This window comes from Pelmatolapia mariae, linkage group LG13, assembly GCF_036321145.2.
Source record: "Pelmatolapia mariae isolate MD_Pm_ZW linkage group LG13, Pm_UMD_F_2, whole genome shotgun sequence".
Lineage (NCBI taxonomy): Eukaryota > Metazoa > Chordata > Actinopteri > Cichliformes > Cichlidae > Pelmatolapia > Pelmatolapia mariae.
Window position 1 is genome coordinate 4,494,194 of NC_086238.1, and position 17,251 is coordinate 4,511,444.

At 42.4% G+C, this 17,251-nt stretch overlaps 1 protein-coding gene across 1 annotated transcript in view; it reads left to right on the plus strand.

Moving 5' to 3' along the window:
- Positions 1-17,251, plus strand: part of lrpprc (leucine-rich pentatricopeptide repeat containing) — a 59,590-nt gene that overhangs the window by 15,045 nt on the left and 27,294 nt on the right. Inside the window, exons 16-24 of the mRNA XM_063491467.1 lie at positions 253-310; positions 1,136-1,242; positions 2,460-2,537; positions 2,734-2,805; positions 3,034-3,147; positions 3,271-3,401; positions 3,734-3,819; positions 8,641-8,848; positions 13,643-13,767. Of these exons, the coding sequence (XP_063347537.1) occupies positions 253-310; positions 1,136-1,242; positions 2,460-2,537; positions 2,734-2,805; positions 3,034-3,147; positions 3,271-3,401; positions 3,734-3,819; positions 8,641-8,848; positions 13,643-13,767 (979 nt within the window). The remainder of the gene's footprint in view (positions 1-252; positions 311-1,135; positions 1,243-2,459; positions 2,538-2,733; positions 2,806-3,033; positions 3,148-3,270; positions 3,402-3,733; positions 3,820-8,640; positions 8,849-13,642; positions 13,768-17,251) is intronic.

The following is a 17,251-nucleotide window of genomic DNA, read 5'->3' on the forward strand; positions in this document are numbered from 1 at the left end:
TGAGATGAATTTCTGTCTGCCTCTGATTGGCTTTTTCCTTGTAAGTTAAGATGAGTTGCATTTAGGAGGGTTGTAAAATAAGGGTTTGATATTTAATTTGATTTTCTGACAGAAAGTCAGTCACATTCAGAAAAATCTACATTGTTAAAACATGGCCCATGCCTGTCCTTATTTGCTTATGCTATGTACATTCTTCCACTTGCTGCATGTGACATACTGTAATTTCTATGTGTGATCAATTTGTGTTTCCAGATTACTGAGGTCTTATACAAAGATGAACGCTTCTCTAAAGGAAACTCTCCCCCTGCTGGTAAGGAAACATTTATATGTCCCATTCCTACCAAAAATTCATGATGCTGATATCTTGTATACGCCTGGAATGTGTTTGTGTGCGTTTGTGCAGGTGAGAAGGAGAGAGAAGTGAGAGTATGGCTGTACGTGTAACTCATATTGGTATTCAGAGTCGGGACTGTATGCGCTGTCACTTGCTAACTATAATTCAGATGACAAAAAAATGCTGTGCATGTGTTTACGTTCAGTCTCAGTAGCAGTGGACTGCTGCCCGGCCCACTTCTCATCATCTTGTGTGTGTGTGTGTGTGTGTGTGTGTGTGTGTGTGAGAGTGTGTTGCTGTGTGGATGAAAGACCTGCCCTCTCGATCGGAGGAAAGGGAGCCTAGCTGCTGACACAGCGCAGAGTAGTTAAAGTGGGTATGTGTGACTGTTAGGCAGCGTTTTTGCGCTGTCAGTGTGTGTGCAGAGCGTTTATGTCGCTGTGTGTGTGTGTGTGTCACAGAATGTCCAAAGTGCTGAAACTGGTGTGTGTGCTGGTGGGAGCGATGGAGACCGTTATCCATGTCACATCCAGTTACACGACATCTGCAAGTGTGTGTGTGTGTGTGTACACGCTGCAGTAAGAGGAATCTGTCACTGCCAGCCGTCGTACATTCACTCAAACTCCAGCCCAAAAGCAGCTTCTGTCAGCAGAAAAGAAACACAATCACACACTCTGCAGAGGTTACAGAAAAATAGTATAAATGCACAAATGGCCAGAGTGACTGACACGGTGGCAAATGAAATTTATTCCCAAGACAACGGCTCACTGTGCATGTGTATATGCGTGTGTGTTTGTGCAGAAGCTACAGCCTACTTCCTGTATAATCTGATCGACAGCATGTCAGAAGGGCAGGTGCGGGCGCAAGAAGACAAACTGCGGAAATTCTTCAGTCAGCTGCAGTCTAAGGTACACACACCGATTAAGTTGATTGGGGGGAGAAATGCACACACCACACATTCATGTACTAACATCTCTATATCCAGTACATTCAGAACCTTCCTACTTTAAAGGAGCTTGTACTGTCTGATCTGAGATGATGCGGTGTGTAATCGGACTCGGATTATTTACAGTATACACACTCATCCTGTGCTCCATTTTTGAAGAGTGAAGGTTTGAGTTACGAGGTCCAGACATGTTGAAGAAGATTAAATCATGTTTTACATCAAGGATTTAGGGGAAAAAAGGAAGAAACAAAAACTCTCTTCACTGACTTTGTTTGGAATTTAAAGTTAAAAAAAAAAATTTTAATCCTTAAGTGGACATTTTTTTTGATACCAGTGTTGGGAGTGCTGTTTCTCACCATCTGCAATATATTGGAGCAAATATGAATATATATCACAATATTTATTAATTTGTCATTTTCCTTTAAATTCTAATCAGCATAAACAATCACAAGATGGAAAGTATCCTAATCAATTTCTCAAAGTCCAGACTAGTGTTTTGTGAGAGTGTGTATATATTTTTGTTTGATTCTATTTTATTATTTTGGGTTTTGAGGTCTTTCATTTTTATCCAGAATTACATTATTTTCTTCACCTTCAGGGTTTTTGACTATTGTATATTATATATTTTAGGATTTTTTTTCTATATGTATCCAGCCATTTTTTAGTTGTTTTTAACATTTTTTTTGTCTTGTATGTATTTAAAGTTGTCCTGTTGTATTATATTTTCATTGTTTTCATCTCATTATTGGCTCATCAGTCATCTGTGGAGGGCATTAACCCACATAACATAAAACACACAAAAGCTCAAACTCTCATCTGCAAAGTGGAATCCAGTGAATAGTTGCATATTCATTTTTGACTAATGAGTCAATAGCGTCAACTCTAATTTGCATGCAGGTCATCACTCAAGTATTAATCACCAAAAAAAGGATGTCACTGAAAGATTTTTGCCATTTTGTTGTTAATTAGTCGTTAATGTCCCTTTATTGAAATTGCATCATTTCCAGTAGCACCTGATTACAGCGTTATGCTCCGCAAACGATTTTGAGCATAAGCTCTTGATGGATTATTTTTAATTTAGTTGTGGCTGAGAGATTTTCAGCTGACTTTGTAACAGAAATCGACAGGTTAAGCTCGAGTTTCTTGCTGATGTTTGTTTTCCTGCTGATTTCCACACAGAATATAATGATTTCAGTAAAGCTCTATCGAGGGATAAGGAACCTTCTGGATTCCTGCCACGTTCCTGAGCTTGTCAAGGTATTGAGCCCGACCCTCAGTCTTTTATTTTTAAATATACCTACTGTTACTTTGGACATTTTATTATATCGTTTTCAGGTAAATTAGAGTCAGTTTTTCCACTATGTTTTCTGCACTGTTACTCTAAGTGCTCATTATACTGCAGTAGAAATTGGATGCCAAGTGTTGACGCTGTGTGTGCATGTGTGTGTGTCAGGATGTGATGGCTTTGGTAGACCCCAAAGAGAAAGTCTCCAATGGCCCTGTGTCAGCTACTCCTCGTGCCACTGTAAGTAGGACATTGTGAAGGACGCATACAAAATGTTCAAGTTTCACAATTATCCTCATAACTTTCTTTGATGTGCCATTTTGTAAAGACTTCTTCCCCACACCCCAAGTAAGAGCGCAGCTCTCCTGTGGAGATGAATGTCCATGTGTCTATTTGTACAAGCTCCTGTACCCGTGAGGTTGGACGGTGGTCATGTACATGTGTTTAACACCTTTCTGTCTCCTTTAGGGAATTGAGGGCAAGGTGTCGGCACTTGAGAATAAATTGGCTGAACTGAAAGCGGAGAACAAACCCTTAGGAATTGCTCTCAAACAGGCCATCCAGGCTCTGAGTGCTGAGGAGGTAAAATTTCTTTTGGTCTCATAAGGCTCTTTTTCTTTTGTTTTCTTTTTTGAAGTTAGTTGCTTTGTTTTTGTGTTTTGTTTTGGGTTATGTTTTTTCCTGAGAGCGTTGTTGTATGATCAGAACCTGCAGCGTGCCCTCGAGCTGAAGCAGCAGCACGAAGAGGAGATGACAGCCAGCGGCTACGCCATCCTCATCAACCTGTGCTGTCGCCAAAACAATGTGGAGGAAGCACTGAACCTGAAGAGAGAATTGTGAGTGGAGCATAATGTGCGCACACAAACAAATTTTCTACACGCGCGCGCACACACACAGACGCACACGGCTGCACTGTGGCCAGTAGCAGGCCATTAAAGTTTAACTTGAGTGGTATTAGGGGAGACATTAATGCAGGGTCCAGCCGCTTAGTTGACTGGCTAAAACACAGGAAACTCTCCCCTCTGCCTCCCCCGTTTCCTTCTCTTCACTCACCACCTGCTTCCAGCATCAGCCTGAACACTGAGAACGTACAATAGATGAGTTGCATTACTGTAAGTGGAATACATTAATCAAGTCTGTCTGTTGCTATCTCTGTCTCTGCTTTTAGGAGTCGTAAGGACTCATCAGTAGCATTGGATGCCAACAAATACCTTGCGCTGGTCAAGGTCCTCTCTGTAAATGGCAGAATGGAGGGTAAGTTAACCTAGAACTACAAATAATGTATTTTTTTCCTTCTTTGTACTATTAGTTTGACAAATTCTTTGATTATTAAATTTCTTAAGTTGTTAAGTCCTTCTTTTTTTTGAGTGATTAATCCTTTTTTATTTTGTTTATTTTAATTTTGCGTGATGAGGATATTCTTATAAAGTTGAGCTTGCTCCAGTAGCCTTCCCTCTTTAAATAAAAGTAATACATAAAATTGACTGCTGCTTTTTCTTTGTCAGTATATCTGGCTTGAACTTAAAAACCGATGCACTTGTTTGTGCGTGTCACCAGCTCTGTCACAATCTGTCGTTTCCCCTCCCTCAAACCACATTAGCTGGCTATTTCCAGAATGCTACGGTGGGTTTCCTTCAGCCCATCGAAGACCCAATTACCATCAGTTTTGCCGCTCTGCTTTTTGCAGCCAATGACAGGAAAAATGTTTCCCTTGTCTCTCCTCGCCGTTCCTCTCCTCCCCTTTTGCTATCTCTCTGTCTTCCTCGGCATCTCTCTATCTGACCCTCTCTCCTCTGCTCCGTCGCAAAGCGTGTCATTCTCTTATCCCCTCCAACACACACACATACACACACACACACACATCCGTGTCAGTGAGAAACGAGAGAGGGGAAAATTACAGGACTGTGTGTATTTTTCCAGAATTATTGAAATCTGCCTTGATGCTAATGGCAGATCATGTCCACCAAAGTGCTTGAACATTTCTCACACACACATACACACAGCGACACGCAAATTTGCATGTGAATTCAAGCAAAAGGCATTTGGTGGCACGGCGGTTGGTGTATCCATCTGTGTATGTGTGTTGGGGTGTGTATAGGCAGTGCTAACGCATTTGCCATTAGTCGGAGTGTGCATATGGAGGGGGACGCTTGTCAGCCACATTAGCACACATGGCTAACCTTGATTTTAGCCTGTCCCCACCCAGACGCTGGTCCGCCTGGCTCCCAGCACACACCAGGACCAGATGAAGATCATGTCTCCTGGCATCCTTCTTTACTTCTCACTGTCTCTAATGGCTTTTTTTGTTTTTTGCTCATGGCTCTCTCATTTCACCTTACAGGCGAACTTTGTTTTTACAATACGTCATCCTTTTCACTTTATTCTTTTTACTTTCCTGTACCTGTTGCTCTTAGGTAATTCTTCATAATTGATTCCTCTTCTAATAGCTGATTGATCTTCCTATGCTGCTCACTCCTCATATTAACTTTCACATGTCCATAAATCTTCCTGATCTTGCATCTCTTTGGCTTTTTTTTTCCTAGCATGTTGAGGTCCAAAAACAACATTGTAGGTTCATCTGTTGAGATTTAGGAAAAGATTCTCCAGTCAGCATGGGCAGGTGGAAAACTGCTGAACATTAAAATGTTTATTGTTGTTATTATGTTTTATTGAGTACTGTAATAGTCCACATTTAGTGTCTATTTCAAACAAATTATATAAAATTCAGTGTTTATTGGCTAATAGATGATGTTATAAACACTTTTGTTAACAAGATCTACTCCAGATATCTTACTTCCACAAAAATACATGTTTATGGTATTTTCTTGAGAATATCAAAATGATGTGCTTTAACTCACTGGATCTAGATGCAGTTCTGGATTAATCAAAGTTGAGCCAATCTTCACCCAATGCATCCATAACCTTTTAAGTAACAGATCCAGCCAATCACACAAGACGATCACAAAGAGTGCACCCAGCATAGCCTCTGTCCTCTGAGTATCCTCTCTCTCCATCTTTGCATAGCTCTGTCCTTTTTTAAATATACCTCTCCTATCACAACCATCTCTTTGACCTGCCCTTGCTCTGCTTCCTCCACCTGTCCATCCTCCCACTTTGGTAAACAGAACTTGTTCTGGCTTTTGGTGGTCCTGGATATGTCTTTGGAGCTATGTGTGTTTGGGAAAGAGACATCACTAGCAGTCATGTCATGGAACATTAGGTGAACCACTGGGCTGTGTGATGTTTGTTTACCTGGCCTGTCTGCCTCCCCATCTCTTCAAGTGTGTGTGCGCACACGTGTGTGTGTGTGTGGTCTGGCTCGCTGTGCTGGCCATGATGCTCGGCTGAGCTGATGGATATGCATACTGGCTAAACGAACAGATAAAGGGGGAGATGGAGAGAGGACGCCGTGGGGGAAGTTTGGACGGTGGACGGAGGGATGTTAGCTAGTGTTGATCCATTTGGGCAGATCAACTCCAAGCCATTGGTCTCAGTGATTAGTGGGTCTGTCAGTTAGTGATGGAGAGAGGTACGGCGAAAGGGAGGGTGGGAGGCATGGAGATGGATAGTCGGAGTGAAGCACAAGTTTCACTGGAAGTGATAAATAGTACAGACTTGACAACAACTCAAGTCATTAGAGATATTGTTTAATGTTGATACCACCATTTGTAATCAACTCTGTGGAAAACCGTTCTTTAGGGGGAAAAGCGTTCTGTTTTTTGGAGGTTTTCTTTGTTTTTCTTGTGGATAACCTTGCTCAGTTCGTCTGTTCATGAAGTGATGTCCACTTCATTTTTGTCATTCTGTTTATTGACATTTGAGTGCATTGACACTAGTAGTGCAGAGACCTAAACTGTTATTATAAGCATGTTAAGAGCCACCAGTGTAGCTTTATTATCATGTATGCTGGTTGAGTTGAATGAAGAAATATTTTTACTATGACAAAATTAGCATAATTTTAAGTTTTCCCACGAAGGTAACTTACAGCAACATTATTAAACTGAACACATTTAATTATCAAACGTTTCTGTCACACATCCACACATTCTTCCATCAAGCCCACCTCCCTGATTTGTGGTGCTTGTGTTCTTTGTTGAAAGAAGTTAAAAGCACACCTATGAGTGGGAAAGAATATGAATATTGCATTATATCTTTTTGCTTCTGCTTACATTACATACATTTATACACTCGTTTTTACCCGAGTGGTGAGCAATGAATTTTCACCAAGGGGCCTCATGAGAGGCTGGGACCGTCGTAGAGAACTGCTCCAATAAGCTGATCTCAATTCTGCTCATGAATTTTATCTCTTCATAAGCTTATTAGTGCAGCCCACCACAACAGTCCCGATTTCTCATGTGGCCCCTTGGGGAAATTAAATGCCCACCCCTGCTTTAAACCAATTCCACCACTAATTTTACTTATCAGGGTCATGATTTAGTTGCTGCTTAAGGTAATGCTTATGAAATAAATTAGCCTGAAATGAAAAGACTTGAGGGTAATTTAAAAGTTGCAATGAAGAAAGCGGCTAAAATGTGGGGTGGGGGGTGGGCAATTGGAGGGCAGATCGTCTAAATCCTCTTGCTTTTCTTCAGTTGCACAGATATGATATGGGGAATTGCAATGTGTTGAGTATCGCAGAATTGGTAAAACATGGGAATATATTTGTAGTTGGAAACTTTGTTGATGGTATCAATTGTTGATGTCTTGATAATTAAAAACAGAAACAGAGCACAGTAACAGAAACCCGATAAGTTGAAAGTGTGCCCTTATCTTCATCAGGCCCACATTCAATTAACCAAACTTATCCCTTTTGAAAAGCTTAACCCTCCTTTTATTCTCTCCCCCTGTTTAGCGGTGTCTCCTCCACTGCTAGTCACCCCGTCCCCCTCTTCGCCCCTCTATTTTTTTCCCCCCCGTCCCATTAAATCTGTGACAGCCATGGGTTCCCATCGCCATAACAACTGGCATAGGGAGGTGGAGGGCTGGAGAGACAGACTGAAATTAGGATGCCAAAGCACTCACCAGTGGCCCCGTATCTCAGCCCACAAGGGTGTGTGTTCCCAGTAGAGTGACACTCTCGTTTGAGGGGTTTTGTTGTATTAACAGCTGTGTAGGTGTGGATATCATTATTCCCATGTGTTCACTTTATTTGCTTTCATGCGTCTGTGTACTAAAATCTTCACCAGTGAAAAGAGCGAGGATCTTTGTTGTGTGAATTGTAAGACAGGATTCAATATTACCCTGCATTTGGAGGCTTAATGGTGATTATTCAAATATATTCTGTGTCTGTGCATCTCTCCATCTCCCTCCTCCTTCTTGGTCATGCTGTATAGATTAGTATCCGTGGTGGAGAGCGGCTGTATCGCTGTCAGCCCATTAGCAGCTGTCTAAATAGATGGTAAACGCATCTTAATTGCTTTACCCTGATACACCACATATACACACACAAACCACACTCTCTTTTCACCATTTAGCCCCTAGTGTTGGCCAGATGGACGCGTGGCCCAGTAAAAAGCCCTCCATTACCGGCTGGACTTGACCAAACTGATCCACCCCTCAGCCCGCTTAGCGAGGTCTCACTGGGTCCACGGCGGGCCCTTGTCGCCACATACCTATAATTTAGCCCCCCAAGTGCTTTCCACATGGCCACGGCAAAAAGCTGGCCTCCATTGTAGGGGTCTGGTAATTGTAGTCTCGTTTAGAAAACTGCAAGTAGCAATTAGCACAGAGTTGGCATTATACGGGGTTGGATTTGCATCCCCCGCTGGGTGCAAAATTCTGTTTTAATATGGGTTTGTTTCCCCCACATGGAATTAGCTAAAGGGGCCTTTTATCACATTCACACACCCTACTCTTCTCCCAGCCAATATCTGCCCTCCTCTCGCTTTCTTTCTCCTCTCTGCATCATCTCTCTTTCTCCTTTTCTTTTGTTCTTTTCATGTGTCTGTTCTCTGTCCATCTAATCCACTTTCACATCGCTTCTTTTGATGGAGAGGCGCATGCTGACACCTCACTGAAGCGTCACACACAGATGTGGGAGCAAGTGTTGCTGACGTTTCTTCCTTTCCATTTCAGAGGCAGTGGACATCCTGAAGGAGATGAAAGAGAAGGATGTGCCGATGAACGACACACTCGTGACCACCCTGTTTCACACGCTCAATGCTGTAGCGGCCGCAGGGGATATCCCTTCCATCCGCCGACTGCAGGACACGGTCTTTACCCTCGGTCTAGTCAAGCCCACTGCCAATCTCTGCTCCCCTGTGGTTACTGCCTACCTGGTCAGGTAAAAGAAATCTTAAGTGTTACAAAAGTGTCCCAAACTCCATTAAAGTTAAAACATCTATTTGAGTTGTATGTTCCAGTTTTATGGCTGATGGTCTCCACTTAACCAGCCAACAAGCTCACTTTTGTTTTCAGATTTGAGCCTTCATCTGCCAAAGCCTGTTGCCAGGTGTGTGTATGCATGTGTGTCTCAATGAGTCACTCATCCCTCCCTATGATCATAGCTGAGGTTATATTCTGGGTCAGCGATTCAGATAGAGAGAGGATGTGGAAATTGCTCATTTATGTTAGCCGTGTGTGTGTTTATGTGTGTCAGAGCCAGGTTTTGTTTGTTTGAGGATGCGCCAGCTGCAACGTCTCCCATGAGCCCCCCCACCCCTGATCCCCTGAAACACCCACTGCTCTCCTCTGAGGTTTAAGTGTGGGTGTGCGGGGAGAAATGGCCATCGATGCTGCTTCTCATAATGCAAGTATGCAAATGAGCATTAGCAAACATTGGCTGCGGGGTCACTGCTATTGCCCCACCCCTCAACTCTATTCGGTTTGTGTGTGTTTTTCAGCGCATGTGCGTGTTCTATTTGTCGAAGCAGCTTTTAAGTAGATCAACTCATTAGCATGTTAATTATGTACAGACCACTAATTGCTGGATTTACCATAGACACGTAATGCGCGGTTAGGGGGCACACACACATACTGTGCATGCTTTCATATGCAGTTTACCTCTAGCGTGCTTACTGCAGCAGAGGTAGACCTCTGCAAAGAAAGCTCTCTTGCGCGCACACACATACACACACTCTCTCTCACCGGGTGCTCCCTTGTTGCTGTTTGTGTTGCTGTAAGTCTGGTCTCTGGCACAAACAGTTTCCAGGTTCACTCGTTAATCACTGCCTCTGTGAGATTAGCAGGCTAATTTACTACTGGGTCATCAACAGCCGCCAAAACACAAACGCACACAGCAGCTTAGCACAGCCTCGTTCACAAATCAAGTGCCAGTTGTACTTCCTCCAACTGATACTGCAGTGAACACACACTAATAAACACGAGGGGAAAAGATGGCTGCTGGTATTCTAACATCTGTCATGTGTTTATGATTTGTTAGTAGGACATTTGGGTGCGTTTAGTTGGCTGGTTGTTGAGGGTTGGTCAACTAATCTGGTGTGCAGATAAAATGTTGACAAAGTTGTCCAGTTTGCTGTGCATAAAGTAGATTGGTGTAATTGTAACAGATGGCTTAACTCTACTTAAAATTGATAGATGAGTAACAACCTAATAATAAAGCTTATTCAGGACACGCTTGTGAATAAGCACTATTTTATTAACTTTATTTTTGCTTTGGCAACTGAGTTATCTTAGTTACATTTTTTTAATCCTATTTTAAAACAGCAAATGTCTTAAATTAGTCTTTTGTGAAAGTGCAATGGTGGTTCTTGTAGTTCCAGCAGTGGTTCAGTCAAGCCTCAGTACTGCAACACTTGACTTTTGCACGCCGGTTGAATCTGTCTCTTTGCCCTCTTCTCTTTTTTATCTTTTATCTTCACCCATTCGTCTCCACCTCTTCATTCCGTCAGTCAGCGGACAAACAGTCGGAAGGAGGAGGAGGAGGAGGGATGAAGGGAAGCGATAAAAGAGGACAAAGCAGGCATCACTCCCGCCTGCACCCATCTCATCGCAGCGTCAGCGCTAATGACTTAATGAACACTTCTCCGCCAGATTAGCCCTTGACAGCCCATCATATGCGCCGCCCCGTTAGCCGTCATGTCTGTCCGCTTTGTATTGTGTCTGCTAACCTGCTACTACGCTAGCTGGCAGCTAGCTCACATTGCCACATCCTCGTGGAAGTGATTAGCGACAGTAAATGCTAATGAGTCCAGCAAAATGAAGAGCTGGCAGGACGTGGATGATAAGACGGCAGCCACGATGATGGAATATGAGGAGGAGGGTAGAGCTGAAAAGAGACGAGTAGCTCAGAGGAAAAACGCCTCATTCACTCCCACTCCTTAGGAATAAAAGGAAGAAATGGAAATCCCATGTAGAGAAATCGAAGCAGCCGGAGTTGAATAATGGAAGAACATGAAAAGACATTCTAAAAGATGCATGTTTAACTCTTAACATGGTCGATACTAAATTAAGCTTATGGTCTAATGAATATTTTTGACATATTTACCCTTATAAGCCAACTGTTTTCTGATTGGCTGCCCCTCATAAACATAACAGCAGGTGGGTGCTCACAGCCAGGGCAGTGTGCATGAGATGGCCATGTAAGGACGCTGCCTCTGATTGATGTGCAGTCAGGAAAACAGTCTGAATCTGAGCAGAACAGTCTGAATATGGGCTTTGGCTCATAAGGTTTAAGTGCACATACATTTACTTAATTATTTAGTGGCTCCATAACGTAATGATTTACATAGCTTTTTGGTAACCAAAATGTTGCTGGTGGCCGGAGGCACGAATCTCCCTTGGGGTTGCATCGGTGTGAGCTACCCACTGGCTCCTTCCCTGTGACAAGGGAATATAATAAACCCACTGGCAAATGGATAAAGTTAGAAATTATTATTCCCAGTAGCTTATATATAAAAGCTATACAAATTTGTGAATACTCTGGATTTTAAACTGGCCATTAAATAACAAGTTTGGAACATCAGCTGAATTATCTGTTCAGCCAAAATGGTGATGGGAATGATTCAGATTACCACAACGTTACATGCACAGTTTCACTCATGTGGGGGGTGAACAGTACTAGCACAAGTGCCTTTCTTGAATACATGTAGTGGTGTGATGATCAGTTTCATTTGTGTATCAAGACACAGACACCTCGTTTTCCCTCACGCGAGGACAGTGGCTTGATAACAGGCCTGCTCATCTCCTCCGAACAAAAGGGGGAGGAGGGGTGACGGAAATGGAGAGGGAGGTAAAGAAGGGGGAGTAAGATGAGGTAAAATGAGCTTCCTTGTCTAATCCTTCAGGTTTCTATGGAGCAAAGCGCTCGTTATTTTTTCAGGGCTTAATTGGCTGGAAAGTGGCTGACATGCAAAGTTGGGGACATTAACAGGGCTGTGCGCTGCAGTAAATGGCAATGCAAAGTGACAGTTAAATTGTACCTAGGGGAAATTATCCATCTTTCGACATCTTTAGCTCTTTTTGGGGGGTGGGGGGTTAGCGGGCGGAGAGAGGGGAGGAAGGCAGAAGGGGTATAATTGCAACGCCAGGCCCCTTTTCTCTCTCTCTCTTTCTCTCTCATTAGAAAAGAGGGATTATAAGTAGTCATGGAGTTGCTTGATGGAGGGATGAATAAGGTGGACAGATAGTTGGGATGATGAAACAAATGAGGAATGAAATGGCCTTGTGCACCACACCATAATAGTTAAAGTAATTGTATGTATATGATACATCAACTACAAAGAGCATACTGTACTTTTTTCCCCATCCCTCTCTCATTTTGGGGGGTAAACTGCACACCAACGCCTCCCTTTCTGGTCTCCTCCCATCTCCACACTCTTTCTCTCATTTTCAAAAATCTCTTAGTCTCTCTTCTGCGTTGTTCAATCAGACTGTTATGCATTTGAACAGCCTCTTGACTGCCGCTGCTGAATAATGTTGTCCCTCTTCATTTCAATTAGTGGACCTCTTTGCCTTCCAACCCTAATCACTCCATCCCTCCTCCCTCCATCACTCTCTTCTGCTGCTGCTGGCTCACAGAAGCTGAACTTAAGGTCACATCATTTTCGGTCCTTTTTTTCCCTCTAAAGTTGTTGGTCTTTTTGGACATATTTCACAAATCTGCTTATTTAATTGATTAGATGAGAGGGAAAAAAACCCACTGCAAAAACTATACCTGTCCATTCTGTCTAACACTGTCTTTTTCTCACTCATTCACTCTGCCCCTTGCCTCCTTTGTGGGTGCCTTATATGCTTTGACCTCTGTGTGATTGACATGGTAATTACCCAATCAACAGATTGATGGCAGCGCTGTCACAATAGAGGGGATTGATGTGGTCTCTCCCACTCCCCCTTCTCTTAGCTTCTTGCTCTCTTACTTCCTTTACCCATCTCTGCCTCTCTACTTCTCTCGTTATCACTCCTTCAGGTGCACTCATCCTCCTTCTGCATGCTCTTTTGTTTGTTGGAAGGCGTGAAAGTAGAAGGTTAGATGGGGGGGTTGACATGAGATGAAGCTGTGGTGATGATGCTGGTGGGGGGGGGACTAATTTTGTTGCCATATTTCTGTTAAATTGCTCAGCTGGGGGGTGAGGTCATCGGAGGAGTGTGAGGGCTGACAGCATGGGGAAAAAAAGATGGTGTGGAGGAAGAGAGACGGAAGGATAAAAAGAAGACGGGAAGGTTAGAAGAAAAGGGAAATGAGAGAAGAGAAAATGAGGGGAAGGTTAAAGGGCGTTGAAGAGACAAAAGGAAGAGCAAGAGAAGTTTGAAGGCGCGAGAGGAGCAGAGCAGAGAGGGTAAAGATCAGTGGAGTCCTTTTATCTGTTGCATTGCTTCCCCTCTAAAAGCCTGTCCAGAGAGACATTAGCCCCTCACAGATAGGTGTGTGAGAGCGTGCCTGATTGTGTGAGAATGATGTATTGGGGCCAAAAGGCTTCATCGCCCACAGTTGTGCTGTCATGAATTCAAAGGCCTGTATTGTTGGGGTGGGTCATAGTGCTTGAATGGGAGGTCACAGGGTTAACACCCCATGATACGCTCTTCTATTCTCTACTGACACAATCCTGTACATGACTGATTGCACAGACCTGGCATCTAACTCGCTCTCTGCTCTCTCTCTCTTTGTCTGTATCTGCAGTAAGGACGTGTCCGGAGCTCTCGAAGCGGCACTCGAGTGTCAGAAGCGCTACAACCACCTGCCTCGCATCCACGACATTATTGTTGCTCTGGTGGAGAAAGGAGAGACTGAGTTACTGCAGAAAGGTTACACACTTTGTACATAGTCATCACATCCTGTCCTTCAGTTACCTTTTCCCACATCCAGTAACCCATCTATCATCAGTTTATTAAAAAAAATACTTATGGGCAATTTATTTATTTATTTATTTTTCCTTAATATTGTAAAGACTATTAGAGAATCTGACAATCCCCTAGAAGGAAGCATTTGTCAAGGACTAATTTTTAACAGGAAGAAACCTCCAACAGAACCATATATTTATAACCCACTATAAAACATGGATGTTGCTATTGTCATATCACCCATAGGTCCTTTTCAAGGTACCGATGGGTGTGACTTGTAGTTTGACCAACGATTCATCAATCAGACATTGTTAGCCAGTGAGCATACCTGAAATAATCCTTCTTTCTGAAGCATACTAACTACAATATAGAAAATAGACTTTGCTTTATTTTGTTTGACCCAAAATTAGCGGCTGAGCTCATAAACTAATCGGAAAGTGTTTATAGATGTCTGGGCAAACAGCTGCTTTAATGAACGTTTAGGGCACTTCCTGTATTGTCCTTACATTTCCGGCCAGGAAGCTTGATCCAACCTTTATACCGCCCGTGGTCTGAACAGGGACTTAGGGAGTAACTTTGACTATTGTAACTCCCTTTATTTAGGCCTCCCTCACTCCTCTCTCTACCGTTTGCAATTAGTACAGAATGCTGCTGCACGCCTTTTATCAGGTACCAGAATGCATGATCATATTACTCCAGTTTTAGCTAACTTACACTGGCTTCCTGAGAAATTTCGCATTGATTTTAAAATTCTTTTACTCACTTATAAAATCTTAAACAATATCGCGCCTAGCTATTTAACAGAACTTCTCCATTTGTATAATCCTAAAAAAAGCACTAAGATCTTCAAATCAGATGCTCTTAATACAACCTAAGTCTAGGCTGAAAACCAGAGGTGATCGTGCCTTTGCTATCGCAGCACCTAGACTGTGGAACAATCTCCCTATTGCCAATCGCACTTCCGAATCTATTCAGTCTTTCGAATCTCGCTCATCTTTTACCTTGACTATGACTAGGGCTGTGCGATATGACCAAAATCTCATATCCCGATATAAAACATCTATCAACACAAAAACATTTTACATTTTCTGAAACCTCTGTGAATCTCGGGCAGCTCGACTTGCGTGAAGTGTTTCCAGCTGGGCGTCGTGTACCTGGAGTCGAGTGTTGCATGAAATTATACATTTTTAGACATAAGTTGTAACGGCCGCCGTTTTCTTTGTAAGTATTAATTACACAGCGTGCTGCGGGGAAAAACCTGTTCTAATGTTTGAGTCTAAGGTTTATTTTTTAGCACCTGACGGCTCTTTTTTGCTTCTCATCCGTAAACACTCTGCATACTCTTTCACGTGATTCAGTTTATTTTGAAAAGTCTCAACAGGATCTTGAGCTTTATTCTGAAAGGTTTATGTGGAAAATAAACAAGCGGACACACGATGGTTTTACCGTCCTTGTTGCTAATGACAACGCATAAAAACTGGCGCTTGTCCATCCCTAGTGTGGTTATATTAAATATAAGAGAAAGAGAGAACTTTAAGAAATTATATAGCCACTACAGTGACCATCAAAACGATGAAAAAATATTGCCGTAAACAGTTTATTTTGCGACACCACGAAACAAACCATAGCATAAAATGAAACGATAGACGTTTTTATATCGTCATCCGATATATATCGTTATATCAAACAGCCTGAAGTTATTTTGACTATCATTTGGTTGGCTTCTAAGTTTGTCTTGTCTTGTGTTGCTGTTTGGTAAATTTGTCTTATTTTATTTATTTCCTAATTTGTGAAGCACTTTGATCGACATTGTTGTTTTTAAATGTGCTATATAAATAAATTTTGGTTTGATTTGATTTGATTTATGGAGGGGCAGCCATATGCTATAGCTGGGGTTTAGGCAAGAGGAAAAAAACATAACTACGGGATCATTCAGGTTGTTTGATCGAGCCCAAATCAAATATTTAGTGGTTCCACATCCTCTAAGGATGAGAAGATTTTACATTTTCTTAAATTTAAATTTTCTCATTTATAAATTATAACATGCTTTCATAGCATGTTTGTTTTGTCATGTAAACAAGAATAGTCCTGGTGGGATTTTAAACATTTTTCATTAATCTACAGATTAGGAGTGACAAAAGACAGTTTAATCTGAACTGTGGACCAGGATTCCCCAGAGTTCAGAAGTTCAGAATAGCTGTGTACTCTGTCACTGCGTCTCACAGCTATAATCCAAATTTTTTTTTCCCCACTCCAGCTTAGCGTGATCCATTTTTGTTTCCTCTGATTGACTCCAACCTTTTGTTATTCATTTGGGTCTTTGTGTGTGGGGAGGAGCTATTCCAAAGTGCTCATTCAGTGTTTGCGTTAAACGCACATGTAACAAGTGCCAACAATCCCAAGAGAGCATAAGAGGTCCAGAGAGTGAGAAAGGTTCAGACCAGGGTCACGGTGAAGCATGTCAGCCAGTCACATTTAGAACAGTCTCCCTGTATGTCGACAGCGATGCGGTGAAAAGGTCAAGTTCGGTGTGCCGCCGGGGCAAGTGGCTCTGGAGTACGTAAAGGTTGAAACTGTACAGTGGAGCACCTCTCCACTTCCTTCCCTCCCCTCTGTCCCCTTTCATTCCGCCAACATGCCAAAAGGTGACAAACCCTCACAGTTAGTCGCTGCACCCTTAAATCCAAAGTAACTCTGATTAAAGTGCTGAAAGAGGCCAGCATGTAAAGCAGTGTCAACTTACGAATAACAAATTACACCGCCTCTCACTCCATCATATAAAGCATCAGAGAGGATGACTTGTGACATAAACCTTGAGTCACACTCGCACTCGCAGCATCGTGAGTACCCCTGTGGACCCATGCTGATGCAGTGCATGGATAGTCTGAAAATTCACCTTAAAATACACCTTTTAAAATAAAACAGAAGAAAAGCTTCCAGCAGACTGGCCTTCAGCTGTCCAAAACACACTAAAAGCATGACACAGCTTGTCAAAATCTTCACTCACATGTGTGACCTTGGTTTGGTTTCAAGCACCAACAGAAAAATAAAGTATAGGGTTTTCAGAGGGTCTGGCAATTATAGCAACTACTGAGCTATTTTCAGATAAGAAGAGGACAGAAAACATGCTTTTAACCTGGAAGTTTCTACAGGATCCTGCTGGTGTGGTTCAGTCTTGGGAAGATAGGATTTGCACATAGAAAATGCTACATCATTTAATCCAGTCAGAAACTCTGAAAACTTGTTCACATTAGAGCCAATCAGTGAAATATTTCCAGCTTTAAATGAGTGCAAATGAAGGGAGTAGGATTATTCTTTTTTTTTTTTTCTGTTTGCTGAATATGCAGATTCATTTGGGTTACTGAAAGTTTGCAGGGTGTGTGTTTGTTTGTGTGTCTGGTACCTGTTCTGAAGCTGCTGGATGGAGATAGTACGTAACGCTGAGCAG